The 14424-nt window shown below is 41.4% G+C and overlaps 1 protein-coding gene across 1 annotated transcript; it reads left to right on the top strand.

Annotated features, from left to right (window-relative positions):
• The first annotated feature begins 1114 nt into the window (after nucleotides 1–1114).
• On the top strand, nucleotides 1115–3417 carry LOC146724600 (uncharacterized). The gene is made up of 2 exons (XM_085479605.1): nucleotides 1115–1276; nucleotides 2854–3417. The coding sequence occupies exons 1-2, from the start codon at nucleotides 1115–1117 to the stop codon at nucleotides 3415–3417; spliced, it is 726 nt and encodes a 241-aa protein (XP_085335731.1).
• Nucleotides 3418–14424: the final 11007 nt, after the last annotated feature.

Raw genomic sequence — 14424 nt, forward strand, 5'->3', positions numbered from 1 at the left:
TGTTTCGGGGTTGTTTCGGGGTTCGTTCACGTTGTTTCGGGGTTCGTTCACGTTGTTTCGGGGTTGTTTCGGGGTTCATTCACGTTGTTTCGGGGTTCGTTCATGTTGTTTCGGGGTTGTTTCGGGGTTCGTTCACGTTGTTTCGGGGTTGTTTCGGGGTTCGTTCACGTTGTTTCGGGGTTCGTTCACGTTGTTTCGGGGTTTGTTCACGTTGTTTCGGGGTTGTTTCGGGGTTCGTTCACGTTGTTTCGGGGTTCTTTTGGGTTAGGTAGTCGTTATAGCGTAGTTCACTCCCGTCCTTGACCCATTCGAAAATCGTCTTTGACTCGTTGGCAGCCTTTTTCGCAGTCGTTTCTGATCCGTTCGCAGCCGCTTTTGAATCGATCGTAACCGTCCCTGACCTGTTTGCAACCCTTACTGAGTTGGTGATAGTCTTGTATGTAACCTTTAAGGACTTGTTCGTAGCCTCGTTCGCAACCCTGTTTGACATGATCGTAACCTCGATCGTAGCGGTCGCGTTCACCACCGTTTCCAGGTCGTTCACTGCTGCTTCCGAGTTGTTCACAGCTGCTGCTTCCGAGTCGTTCACAGCTGCTGCTTCCGAGTCGTTCATTGTTGCCACTCATTGTTGTTTGGTAGCACGTCGATCGTGCAGCGTACTCTGTCGTCGTAATTCATCACTCGTATCGTCAGAGGTTGTCGCACGAATTGCATTTTCTCACTCCCGATTTGACCTCCAACGTCCGCCTATTTATAGCTGCGCGGACTCGCGCTTTGCTTAGTATCGTCTAGAGATTGCGGCGGATGTCAACGAAAATAGGCACAGGTGTATTAAATCGTGCGATAAACGCACTTCCGGTCGAGCTTCATATCCCCGGCTATCAATTTTGCGGCCCGGGAACTCGTTTGGAAAAGCGATTGGCTAGAGGTGATCAAGGTGTCAACCCATTGGACGCGGCGTGTCGTGAACACGATATAGCGTACTCTCGGAGCAGCGAACTCGCCGAGAGACACGCGGCGGATAAGGTACTCGCCGAGAAAGCGAAAACTCGCATCGTCGCGAAAAACTCGAGTCTCGGTGAGAGAGCCGCGGCCGCAGTTGTCTGGGACAGCGATGAAGGCCAAGACGAAGCTCGGCATGGGCTTGAAGAAGAGGACGAAGAAGAGGAGGAGGAGGGTACTTTCGCCAGCAAAACGAGGCGGATTTTTGCCGATTTTACCAATGCTGGGCGCGCTCGGATCCCTGGTTGGCGGAGCGGCTGGCGTAGCAAAAGCGGTAAACGACAATAAAGCCGCGCAACGTCAGTTGCAAGAGATACTACGCCACAATCGCGCCATGGAAGGTCGCGGACTGTATCTCGCCCCTTACAAATATGGACGAGGAGCGGGAAAAAAAAAACGTCAAAAAAACGTTAAAAATGCCGCAAGGTGTAACTACAAATGTGCAATTGCTACAACTTGCAAAACGTATGCACATTCCATATTTTAAAGGTGTATTTATGCGCAATAATTTACCGATAAATGGCGCGCGAGAAAATGAGAGCGGTATCGTCAATCTGGACAGCACAGACGGTCCCATTGGGTGGCGTATGCAAAAAGGGGAAATCGCGCAATCTATTTCGACAGTTTTGGCAATCTTCGACCACCCGAGGAATTGGTGCGATATTTAAACGTGCCGAAATTGGAATACAATTACACCTCTTATCAAACGTATGATCAGAGTATCTGTGGACAATTGTGCTTGCAGTTTCTCCGAGAGATTGAATTTTAGTTCAACTTGCAGCGAATTTAAAGACTGACATTGCGCTATTTCACTCAGTTTTGTCAACATGTCGCTAACACTAACATTGACTGGGAAGAGTAGCGTCCTCGCGGCGACCTACTTTCCACCCATAGATTTGAGCGACGCGGACTACGAGCTCGGTCTGACGGATTTTGAAACTTATCACACTATATCGAATGTGAATTCCTCGAATAATAAATTTTACTACGGCAAAGACGATGCGGAAATTACGATTCCCGAGGGATCGTACGAGCTGCAAGCGATACATGAATTTTTGAAACGCGCACTTTCCCGAAAACATAATGCTGTTAGCGATAAAGGTGTCGACGATGAAGATTACCCAATCGTGCTCCGCGCTAATTACAATACGATGAGAAGCGAGATCAAGTGTGCCTATAGAATAAATTTTAGCATGCCCAACAACATTGGATCGCTGCTGGGATTCTCGAATCGTATACTGCAACCGCGAAAATGGCACAAATCGAACATGGTGATTAATATTATCAACGTGAACATTATCCGCATAGAGTGTAACGTGACCGCGGGTGCATACTGCAACGATAAACTCGTTCACACGATACATGAATTTTCACCGAGGGTACCACCAGGATATAAGATATCGGAAACGCCGGCGCAGATCATTTACCTGCCGGTCTTCGTACGGAGCATTACTGATTTAGTGTTACGCGTTACTGACCAGGAGGGACGATTGCTCGATTTTCGAGGTGAAGAGATAACAATTAGATTGCACGTACGACGGCGGGCCACCCTCGTGCAACGGGATGCTCGTGTTGAATAAAGACACGAAGAACACAATCAGGCCAGCAACAACATCATTCGCTAATATCAAATCAACCGCGAAGAAGAGACTCACCTCGTCAAACGTTGCGTTTTTACAATCTTTGGGATTTGCGGTGCGCGCCATCTGAACAATGACTGAGATTCTCAACATCGAGGAAGAGCCAGTCTTTGACGATCGCATCGTCAAGATTGAGACTCACACATACAACCCGTTTGCCAACACAACATTTGGATACAGCGACGAGATAAGAATACCCATACAACAACAGGATTTATATACGTTGCCGTATGAGAGTTTCCTCTACATCGAGGGTGAACTGCGGATAACTCATCCAATTGAGGGATCCAATGTGATGCTGGGAAATAATTGCGTCGCATTCATGTTTGACGAAATTCGCTACGAGCTCGATGGTGTGGAGATTGATCGCAACAGGAATGTGGGAATAACAAGTCTGCTGAAAAACTATGTGACAATGTCATCCGATAGAAGCGTGATTATGCGAAATGCAGGCTGGGATAGCCCGACTACTGTGAATGGATATTTTAATTTTTGTGTGCCGCTGCACATGTTGCTGGGATTTTGCGAGTATTACAAACGCGTGGTTATTAATGCGCATGAGTTGATCTTAATACGAGCGCGCAACGACAATAATTGTCTGTATGGAGATTCTGCACTGGAGCCTGCGATCAACATATTCAAGATACAATGGCGAATGCCACACGTGTTGTTGAGCGAGATTAAGAAGCTGTCGATGCTGCGCGCTCTGGAAAGCGGACGTTACCTCAGCATGGGTTTCCGCTCGTGGGATCTATACGAATTTCTGCTACTGTAGCGTACGACCAAGCGTTCGTGGGCCATTAAGACCGCGACTCAACTGGAGAAGCCGCGATATGTAATTTTTGCTCTGCAGACAGGGCGTAAAAATGTCATGTCCGAGGATACGAGTCGATTCGACAACTGTAAATTAACCAACGTGAAACTCTATCTGAACTCGGAATGTTATCCGTACGACGATATGAATCTGGATTTCGATAGAAACAGATGGTCGATTTGTATGACACGTATGCGCGTTTCTGCAAAAATTATTACGGATACGAGTATCTCGAGCCGAGCCTCACCATCACACGGTTTTTACAAAACGGTCCGTTTGTGATTATCGATTGTTCTCGACAAAACGAATCGGTCAAGAGCGCAACGGTGGATGTGAGATTGGAATTTGAGTGTAAGGAGAATATACCTAATAATACCACTGCGTACTGCCTCATCATGCACGATCGCGTGATCCAGTACAACCCGTTGACCAACGTTGTGCGCAAAATCACCTAAAAATGTTTACACAAATACGCGTGTGAGGGAGGGGGAGGAGGATACATAATCATGATGATGCGAGATGTCTGATGTTAGTGAAGTAATACCTCTCGACTGACTCACATCGAAGAGATCATGTCCGCACCAACGTTTGTCGACCTGCAAGGATTTATCCTAAACAAGCGATTTATCGTGAAGGAAGCGGCAATCCTGAGAAGAGGATATATCATGTCGCACTATTTCTTCGCATGCCCTGTGCCGTGGAGCGTGCTTATAAAGTCGGAAAGGCGCCAGGCCTCTTGGATAACTCAGCATCATCACAGCTTGCAATGGGAGGATGGAAATGTTCCATACTGCATGGCTCAGCGCTTGATCACGGCAGCTATCAATGGCATAAATGAACAAGACGAGGAGGAAGAGTCCTCTCTCGTGTATGTAAAAGGACACGAAAAGCGAGAGTGGCTTGCCGAAATAGTGGACGATGCGTGCAGCGGTTTCATGATTGAGACCTTGGATGCCTTATATGAAGATGTGCCTGCATTAAATAAATTAGATCCCACATATACTCTACGATGTAATAAACATGTAAAAAATTGCGCGTTACAAAATGTATTTAAATTATTCAATTGGTGGTCGGCTAATCGCGACGATCATCCGTTTTTTGAATAAACATATTATTTACATACTATTCTTTTGTTATTTTTCCTAACCAAATATTTCTAAGAATACTTTTACCCCCACTACTTTTAAAAATTTCTCACGCAATCGTATTTCTAAGAATTTCTTTTACCCCCACTACTTTTAATAATTTGTCTTTCCCTCCAGATATATTTCTAAGAATCCCCCTCTCCTAATATTTTAAATATTTCTCTTTGTTCTTTCCCTCCAGATATATTTCTAAGAATCCCCTTCTCCTAATATTTTAAAAATGACCGTTACTCGATTATTAGTACCTTATTATATACAATCAGTCTTTCGTCGACCGTTCTAACTGACGGTTCACTTTTTAATACCCTCGGTTCAAAGAAGCAGCAGCAGCATGAAATATTACATGCCGAGACATGAAGAAACGTGCGAGAAGAAATGCGACGAGTAAGTATAACTTTTTTTGTATCTTTTATATTTTTAATTTTATTTTATATATTTTTTTATATTCTATATTTTTTTATGAGTTATAATTTCTTTTTTCCTAATTTACAGCGTTTCGCTGGAGCCTCGCGCGGTTCGCATACTTGGAAGACGATACGCATTGACGGCAACGGAATTCAAATTCCTCGAAATCGGCATCAGAGTGGATCCGCCGAGTTACGTGGAGATCGCCATAGGAGATCATCGGGGAAAACAGCTATTACTATCTCTCGAAACGTGGAAAGGACTCTACGAGCAACGCCACGCTATTCACAATTACCTGAACAATGACTCCTCCTCCAACAACGATGTGTATAATTGCATAAGTGTCGGGCCGCTAACAGTGCGATTTCACAAGATAAACGGCACCAAGCTCATAAGTCTCGAATCGGCGGACGTGCGCATGATGATGGTCGAATCGACGTTACATCGTATGTTCGAGCTCGATTCATGTATCGAAATAATGTACGATCGATTGACGAGGCTCATCGCAACGGTTGATATCAAATATTCTCAATTCTCCAATATTGCATCCACTGTAACGAATGCGAGAGAATTGTCGAATGCGATACGCGCTAGCAATGTCTTCAACATGCACCAACTTGTCGATTGCGAGCTGGTGGCTTTAGTTTTTAATATGTAATAAAACTACATAATTATGTATTAAATATAAGATAAATAAATACTTATATGTATATATTATGGTGTACTTTATTTGCGCGCCACCCGTTACATACTTTGCGAGATATAATTATTGTGTCAAGGACAATGCATTCAGCGAGAAAAAAATCGATATTTTTATCTTACGAGATAAGACCATCCATGCTGCGGCAGAATCGATAATTTTATCTTACGAGGCGCATGCGACCGTCTCATTAAGAGAGAAAGAAAACGGGCCGCAGCGCGAGAGAGAGAGATCCAAGCCTGGATGCAGCATGCATTCAAGAGTGAGAGAGAGGTAGCGCGCGGCGGTATACGAGCTCTCCCGTCGGAGCGAGAGAGAGAGGTAGCGCGCGGCGGCGAGAGAGATGCGGAAGTGAGAGAGAGATCCAAGCCTGGATTCAGCACGCATTCAAGAGTGAGAGAGAGGGAAGTAGCGGCGAGAGAGAGATCCAAGCCTGGATGTGGCGGCTCGGGCCTGCGGCGAGAGAGATTCGGCGGCTCGGGCCTGCGGCGAGAGATGCAGCGGCGAGAGATGCAGCGGCGAGAGAGTCGGCGGCTCGGGCCTGCGGCGAGAGATGCAGCGGCGAGAGAGGCGACGGCGAGAGATGCAGCGGCGAGAGATGCGACGGTGAACGAGAGAGATCCAAGCCTGGATTTTGCGAGAGAGATGTTGCGGCGAGGGATGTGAAGGAGAGGAGGAAAAACATTTTTTTTTATTTTAATAAAATATATATATTTTATTCATTACTTTTTACATTAGTTTTTACATATTTTTTCTATAAGGAAAGAAGAAGGGAAACATTTTTTAATATTATAAACATTTTATTATATAGTTTTTTATTTAATATATTACCGCCGGCATTAGCATTACCCGAGGTGTACCGCGTGGAGGTTGCCGGTCGGATTTACACCTCATATGTCAGAGTATGTGCATGTGTGTATGCGTGTGTGTACTTGTACATGTGTTGCAGTAGAGATGAGGACCCCGCGGTTCGTCACTTCCGCGGTATTTAATGACTCCAAACCCTCTCTACTGTGTGTGTAAATAAAAAATAAAAAATAATATATGTAAAATATAAAAAAATATAAAAATATAAAAATATAAAAATATAAAATATAAAAAAATATAAAAATATAAAAATATAAAAAAATATAAAAATATAAAAATATAAAAAATTAATATAAAAATATAAAAATATAAATATATATAAAATATAAAAAATATAAAATATAAAAAATATACGGTGACGGCGAGTGAGCAGCGAGAGAGAGAGCCGGCGGCTCGAGGTAGCGGCGAGAGAGAGCCAGCGGGCCTGCTGCGACTGCGAGAGAAGGGGTCGCGTTAACCATCGCTGTCAGACTGTGCCTGCACATAGAAATATAATAAATTATTATACTATTTTATAGATTTTTTTTGGTATTTTAATATATATACTTACAGCCTTGACAGATTGGGCACATGTTGGCCAGGAAGAGTACGAACACTTTTTCTAAACAATCGATGCAATAAAGATGCGGTACATCCCTGTACCGCATCGTCACGTGCCTGTGCGTTAGTGTAGTTGCTGCGAATCTTTCCCTGTTTCTCATGAAACAGGGAATGCAGATTTTCACTGACCCTCCTGGTGAGACGTATGCTGTTATAACGCATACCCATGTATCTTCGTCGAGGGATGCAACTGCTCGTACATCTAACGTACGCGAGTGGCACGACTCCGGAACAGCGTTTTCGCTTTCGTACCCATCATCATGCAAATCTTCTTCCTCCTCTTCTTCTTCTGCTTCTTCTTGCTCAACAATGGGTATGACATCACCCTCCATTTCTTCTATATCATCTAAGATGATATTCACCTCCCTGTCGTACACAGGGTCGTACACCGCACCATCACTGTCACTGTCGTCGTCGGAGATGGTTATAACTTCCATCTCGTCATCCGGGACGACGACCACCTCCATCTCGTCATCAGGGATGACCACCACCTTCATCTCTTCATCGTCGGAGATCACTACTTCCATGTCTTTATCCATTTTTTGCAACATCAATTGATTCTCGAGTCACTTATTGCGCTGAAATGTTACCGTACTATGACCCGGCAGTGACATCGGTCCTCATTATATATCCCGGTCATCCCTTTGTTCATGCAATGATGCAATTATCTCCGAAAGATGATCTCCGACGAAACAAAAAATAGCGGCTGCTCAGTAGTTGTCTATCGACATGTTTACACCTTCCGCGAAGACATATCTACTCTCTCTCTCAGAACACGTTGATATCACATATGTTGTACACCTATTTTATCACAGAAAAGATAAATAGGCTGCCGACAAAAAATCTGGCGATGATGATGATGATGATGATGACGATGGTTCTCTCCTATCTGACTCCTCCATTTCTTGGTCAGAATCATTTTCGGATGATTGTGTTTTGCATGACACCGATGGTGAAGGCATGTCCATGTAGCCAAATTCATAGTTGTCCACAGTGAAATAATCGACACAATTTTTGTATCGACGTTGATAACATGCGACTCGCTTGTGTCGCTTAGACGTTCTGGTGCATTTAGATAAATCACCAGCCACTCTTACAATGTCTTCATGCGTTTCCAGGAACTGGGCTACACGTCTTGTATGCGGTTTTCGCACACCAAGTTCGCAATTTCGTACATATTGTACAATTGAAGTCACCGCTTCACGTTTATTACAAAACGGGTTGTTTTTTTTTTCATTGTGACAACATACCTCGAGATGTCTATACCATCTCTCAGCAGTCTTATAACACCCCTTCTCATGACACTCTGCATGATTTTGCGGTGCGCTCTCCATTTTTCAATGTCTATCACTTATTCGCACTTTTAACCTCAGCCTATTTTCGCTGACATTCGCTGCAATCCCTGATCATCGGTGCAGGACCGTCAATATGCGTTCGCATCCACGGCCGATTGTAGTGTTCGAGGCAGCGACGATATGTCTGAACCTCCGGATCCGTCTTAATGTGCTCCGGCAGTTTTTCCCACAAATGCTCTACGAAATATCCGCACTTTTGCAGTAAAACAATCTTCGGAATATATTGCAACTGTTCGGCACTTAAACTGAGAATGTCGGAAGCACTTGATAGTATTACAAACATTCTGAATGAAGACAGCGTGCGCTCGCCAGTGGTACTATGGCCCGGCAGCTGCATCGGTCCTCATTATATATCCCGATCATCCCTTTGTTCGTGGGGATGATGATGCAATTGTTAATTTGCAAGAAATATTTGTGTGATATCTTCGGAGAAAATTTAGATATCGCTGATAATTCTTAGAAATACATAGATAAATTTCACCCCGTCGGATCGACACGCCGGATCGGATTAACATGTCGCAACCTGTACGGATCAACCCGCTTGATTGTCGGCAAACCTTTTGTTCTTAGTAATTCGCAGAATTATCTTATCAAACTTAGATATCCGATTGTCGGCGCTCGATCCAAGCTTGGATTCTAAAAAACGGCGGCAGCCATTCGCAGAATTTTTATCTTATCAAATTTAGATGAAGAAACGCAACCCCCTTGATTGTCGGCGCTCGGCTTGGATTTTGCGGCAGCCATTCGCAGAATTTTTATCTTATCTTCGGAGAAAATTTATGAAAACTTTGATATCGCTCAAGCTTATCTTTGATACCTTACAAAGACGCCGCTTATCTTGGATTCGAAAAACTTAGCTTATCTTATCTTGGATTTTCGGAGAAAATTTATGAAAACTTTGATACCGCTCAAAGACGCCGCTTATCTTATCTTATCTTGTTTATGAACATATCAAGTAACATGATCCCCTTATCTTATCTTGTTTATAAATATATCAGGTAACATGATCCCCTTATCAGGTTATCTGATATGTTTATAAACAAAAGATAAGCTTATCTACTGATAAGACCCCCTCCCCCGCGTGACGTCACCCCCCTCGCCCCCGATTCCCCCCCGCCCCTCACCCCCCCTCATTGCCCCTGGTCTAGAACTCTCCTAGTATACCTACTATGAGGTTATGGGGCTTGCAGGTATAGAGTTCCAGGGTTCCGGGATTAGTATGAAAAGGTTATAGGATTCTTAGTTTGGCTGTTTGAAGTTGAGTGAGTTACGGAGTTTGATGTTAAGTTGTGGGATCTACGATTTAATGGATTTTTAAAGATGTTTTTGGCTGTAGAAAAAAAATCCTTATGTGTAGGGGCAAAACTGAGGTCATATTCGGTTTCAGCAGGCAAAAATACATGGAAATATTATGGTCTAGTCCATGGCGCAGACAACTTTTTTTTTGTGGGCCTGTGTTATCAGTGTCAGCATCAACGCAAACAGACTGAATTTTGTCTTTATGTGATGTCGAAGGTTCTGACGTTGAAAAAAGCTCTAATGAAGCTGCATCTTGAGAAGTAGAAAGCTTTAAAAATCTGGACAAGGAAAGTTGTTTTTTTGATGCATCTTTAAGGTTTTTTTCCCACTCTTCTTTTTCCTTTCTCTTTTGTGCTCCTGATTTCTGTTTGTAGCTCATTGTTAACACTTTTATTTCAAACACACACTTCCTGTCAAGCGCAAATGCACGCGACTTTGATTTAAGCGACAAGCAAACTGCGGATTTCGACGGCGCGCGACGTAACATGAGAACGCTGGCAGAGATAACTGCCGGCTGCCGGATAGTGGTTTGTTTTATTTTCCGGTAAACCGATTTTGGAAAAGAATAAATAAGAGAGCGACGCGAGTCAGTCAATTAGTTTGCAGCTCGATTCTATGCAAGTCACATCGTGTATTTAGCGAGCTTCTACAATACAAAATGTAAAACAAATAAGACGATATGATTTGATGTGTCTTTGTGTCTAGACTATATGTGCTGCGATCGACATCTATAAATTATAATTCATAGAGTTTAACATAAAGAGATAATTGATGAGCGATTGAGTGCAAGAAGTATGTACTTATACTTATATTAAAGACATTATAAACCTATATACGACATAGGAGCAGACGATGCGAAAAATTAAAAATTTCCGACTTGACACCTATTTATTCAACTTTTCAAATGACTCGACATCAGTCAAGTACTAAGTTCAACAACAATTAGAGGCATGGTAATCTTAATTTATTCGGAGACAATTGTAAGCAACAATTAACTAATTTTTAATTTTTAATTCTTAATTTTTTACACATACATAAGTCGATTTCTATTTTATATTATGAAATTTTTAAATTCAGTTTATAATTTAAAAAAAAAAGAACTTGGAGATGATAGACACGATCATTGCCGGACTGATAGCCTTTCGCCGACTAACGATGAGCGGTTGGTTTGGAGTAATATCTAAGTGCCACTCCGAGTTCTCAATAATAATTATTAAAATAATATTGATTAGCCGGATAAATTATTTTAATTCGAATTTTGCTACTAATTGGGACTGTTCGTGTTGAACTATTTTTAATAATTTAAATTTATTGTTAGCGTATTTCACCTTTTAATTTTGACATAATTATTTAATTTATTTTGACATTGTATTGTGACTTTTTATTAGAATTTTTATTTATGTTTATTTATTTATTATAATGTTTTTTGCGCACTGAAGAAGATTGAATACAGTTCAAAACATTTGTAATTGGTTTTTTTTTCAATTAAAGTTTTTCCAAGATTTATAATAATTTTTTATTTGCTCGTTACACATGGCCTTGTAATATTTAATAAGTTATCATTGTGAATTGGCAAAGTTCGCATAAGTCACCGGCTCGCGTGAGAGTGAGGCGATTGTTGCAAGTCTCACAATCTATCCCGACGGGTATTCCGCCTATGATTAAACTATGTTTTCGAATCCTCGCCCAGAGCAACTTCGATATTCTAGGTAAGGCGGCGAAACACGAAAGGCAAAGAACAGCTTTAGTTTCGTAGTGAATATATCCGACACTTGGCAGTAGAATAAGGGTGGAAACGGCGCTATGAAGGTAACCTCTGGAGGAGGGAGGGGGTTATACCTCTCTAGGCGGAAACGGGCACATCGACACCTGCTACGTTAGTAGAGTTACAAAAGGTAATACGCAATTCACACGTAGACCGTTGACGAGGCCAGAGGTTGTCGATAAAGAACATAGGTGAAACGCCGGTAAATGTCGATAAAGAGCGTCGGTAAGACGTTGGTAAAACGTCGGTAAATGTCGGTAAAGATCGTCGGTAAGACGTCGGTAAATGTCGGTAAATGTTGGCAAAATTAGTTTATAATTAGCCAATGGCACTTCCTCGTTTGATAGTAACAGTGTTCAGGCGTTTGTAGGACAAGTTTTGGCAGCTGTTAGTATTTTAGGGTCCCGTGCAAGGTAGTAATTCGGTAACCCGGTTGGTGACTATCGAGAGAACCCTAAAGTTAGTTATTATTTATTAAATAATTATTATGTCGTGAAAAATCGCACCGTTATTTCTTTAAATTTAAAAAAATTTAGAATATTGTATTTTCTTGCGTTTTCCGTATTAGAAGGTGCTGGGCTGCAGCGCACGTGCTGGTCGACCCTATTTTTATGACCAATCCTTTTTTTATGATTTCCGTAGTGGACGCTCGGGAAAAGGAAAAATGCGTCGGAGATTTTCCAGAATATTCCTTTCCACGTGGCGGTGGCGTCTCTAAATTTTATTTAAGATGCGTGATTTCTTAAATTAATACGGACTTCACTTACCTTTAACAATATTTCCTTAATTGCGTCGGCTCGTTTTTGAAGGTAACTAGTACGGCGGGGGTCGTCCTTCGGGTCATATTCAATGGCGGCATGCGTCGTGGCAGGAAAGTTATCGGCACTGGTTTCTACGGCAGAAACTCGTCGTTGTTGTTAATGTTTGCGTTATTTTTAGTCGAAAAGTTTTTCGTACTCAGGGTCGGCCTGGTACTCTACCAGTAATTGAGAATACCGAGTAATTGAGAATATTGTTCCGTTACTGATTTACGGTAAATTCTGTTTAGTTTACGGAGTTGGTTTTTTCTTCTTGCGTAACATCTCTACATATCATGTAAAAACAAAATAATAACCATTATGAAAACCTGAAAATGCATGAATTAACTCTTTTGTTTCGTTATTTGAATATACATCTCCAAAACCCCACTCAATGCCCGCTCATCTTCTCCCTCTCCGTGTAAGCACGCCTTACCACGCCTCACATCCGCCATCTTTTCGACTCCCCAGCGTGACACATACGCCTTCGTTATGCATCGCCATCTTTCCTCCCTCTTCCCCTGTCCTTCTCTTTCTCTCCCTCTCTTCCCCCTCCCCCCACAAACCAATATCTGTACCCCAGCATGTACCTCTGCTAACGCGCGATTCTCATTAATTTTTGTTAAAATTAATCTAACTACTCTATAAATATCAAATATTTCACGTACATGGATAATCGAATTATGAAACATACACTCTGATTTAGAAATCTAACATCTATACTACGCTTATGTTATAAATTCTGATGAATTTCTTATATACATATTATATAATTACTTAAGATAAACAAATCGTTTTGCAATTAAGGACATTTTTACTATTGATGTACTCTTATTATTACTATTAGTCAGGGTACCTATATGGCTTCGCTAGCTAAACTAGCAATAACCATAAAATATAAGTACAATCTTTCTCTTAACATTATTCCTCATAACAACCCTCTTGTAATCGATAATTATTAATGATTAACATAACTAATTTTAATATAAACAAATCAAACTCGACAACCTAGATCGTAAAATATATATTTATAGATACCATATAACCAACCGTGGATTCCCACGCACATACCTATACATACATATATTTTAGAAATTTACGAAGGAAAGGAAACTCTTCCCACGTGTAAATCGTAGATCTCCCCCGATACCCAGAAGCATTTCGGTTACGACTAAATATTACGAGCTTCTAAACCACGGGAGGCCTCAAGTTATCATGTCTTGTTTCACTTTTTCCCTTAAAAATTCACAGTTAATTTTTGTAATATTACTAACAATTAACTATCCTCCTAATAATGCCTTCGAAAATATTAAATATATATATAATTATATATCATTATCATTAAACTCTGTGGATAAGATTTTTTTTTGGCACGCTTTACTCTAAAACTGTCATCGTAAAACTAAAATATGTCTTTTCTCTACTCCTAATACTACGAAATACTACAAGCCGAAAGAACATCGTAACATACACACGTGCGCGTCGTAAGGTTCGAAGGGAGAAAGAAAAAAGAAAAAGAGTCAAGTGACATCGGAATTCCAACGTAAAACTCTGCATAGGCTCAGACAATAGCCCGAGTCACGTATGCACAAGATCCCTTTTCGTGTATAAAAAAAACTACCCCCATTGTCTAAACCTTTTACCTCCTTTTGACTGCGATTTTCTTCCTCCTAACTCCTCACCTCTTTACGTTACTAATTACAAATAACCCTAGGTTGTCAGTGCCTTCTTTAGCGTTTAAAGTATTATTAACCATATAGACATATAGATAAAACATTTCCCCTTGTACGTGTATAAATTATCAGATAACTTAGCTTACTATACGTTTAGTTAAGGTGTGAAAACCAAGGTTATATTATTAGATGATAATTATATTTAAGAAATAACCAAAGAGAAAATAGGAACGATATATTTAATTCGACTTAAACCAGCTAAGAAAATTTCCATTTTTATTTCCACAATGTTTCGACCATCTGCTTTGGTCCTTGTCAAATGAAAAACTAGAATAGCACAATTAATTAAAACCCCAAAAAAA

The sequence above is a fragment of the Nylanderia fulva genome, unplaced genomic scaffold (genome assembly GCF_048542155.1).
Source record: "Nylanderia fulva isolate GAGA-0341 unplaced genomic scaffold, ASM4854215v1 Scaffold1239, whole genome shotgun sequence".
NCBI classification, from domain to species: Eukaryota; Metazoa; Arthropoda; class Insecta; order Hymenoptera; family Formicidae; genus Nylanderia; species Nylanderia fulva.

Coding starts and splice junctions, on each gene's coding strand:
- LOC146724600 (XM_085479605.1), top strand. CDS start 1,115: ATGAAGGCCAAGACGAAGCTCGGCATGGGCTTGAAGAAGAGGACGAAG. Junction 1,277..2,853: donor CGGCTGGCGTAGCAAAAGCG/GTAAACGACAAT, acceptor ATACAACAACAG/GATTTATATACGTTGCCGTA.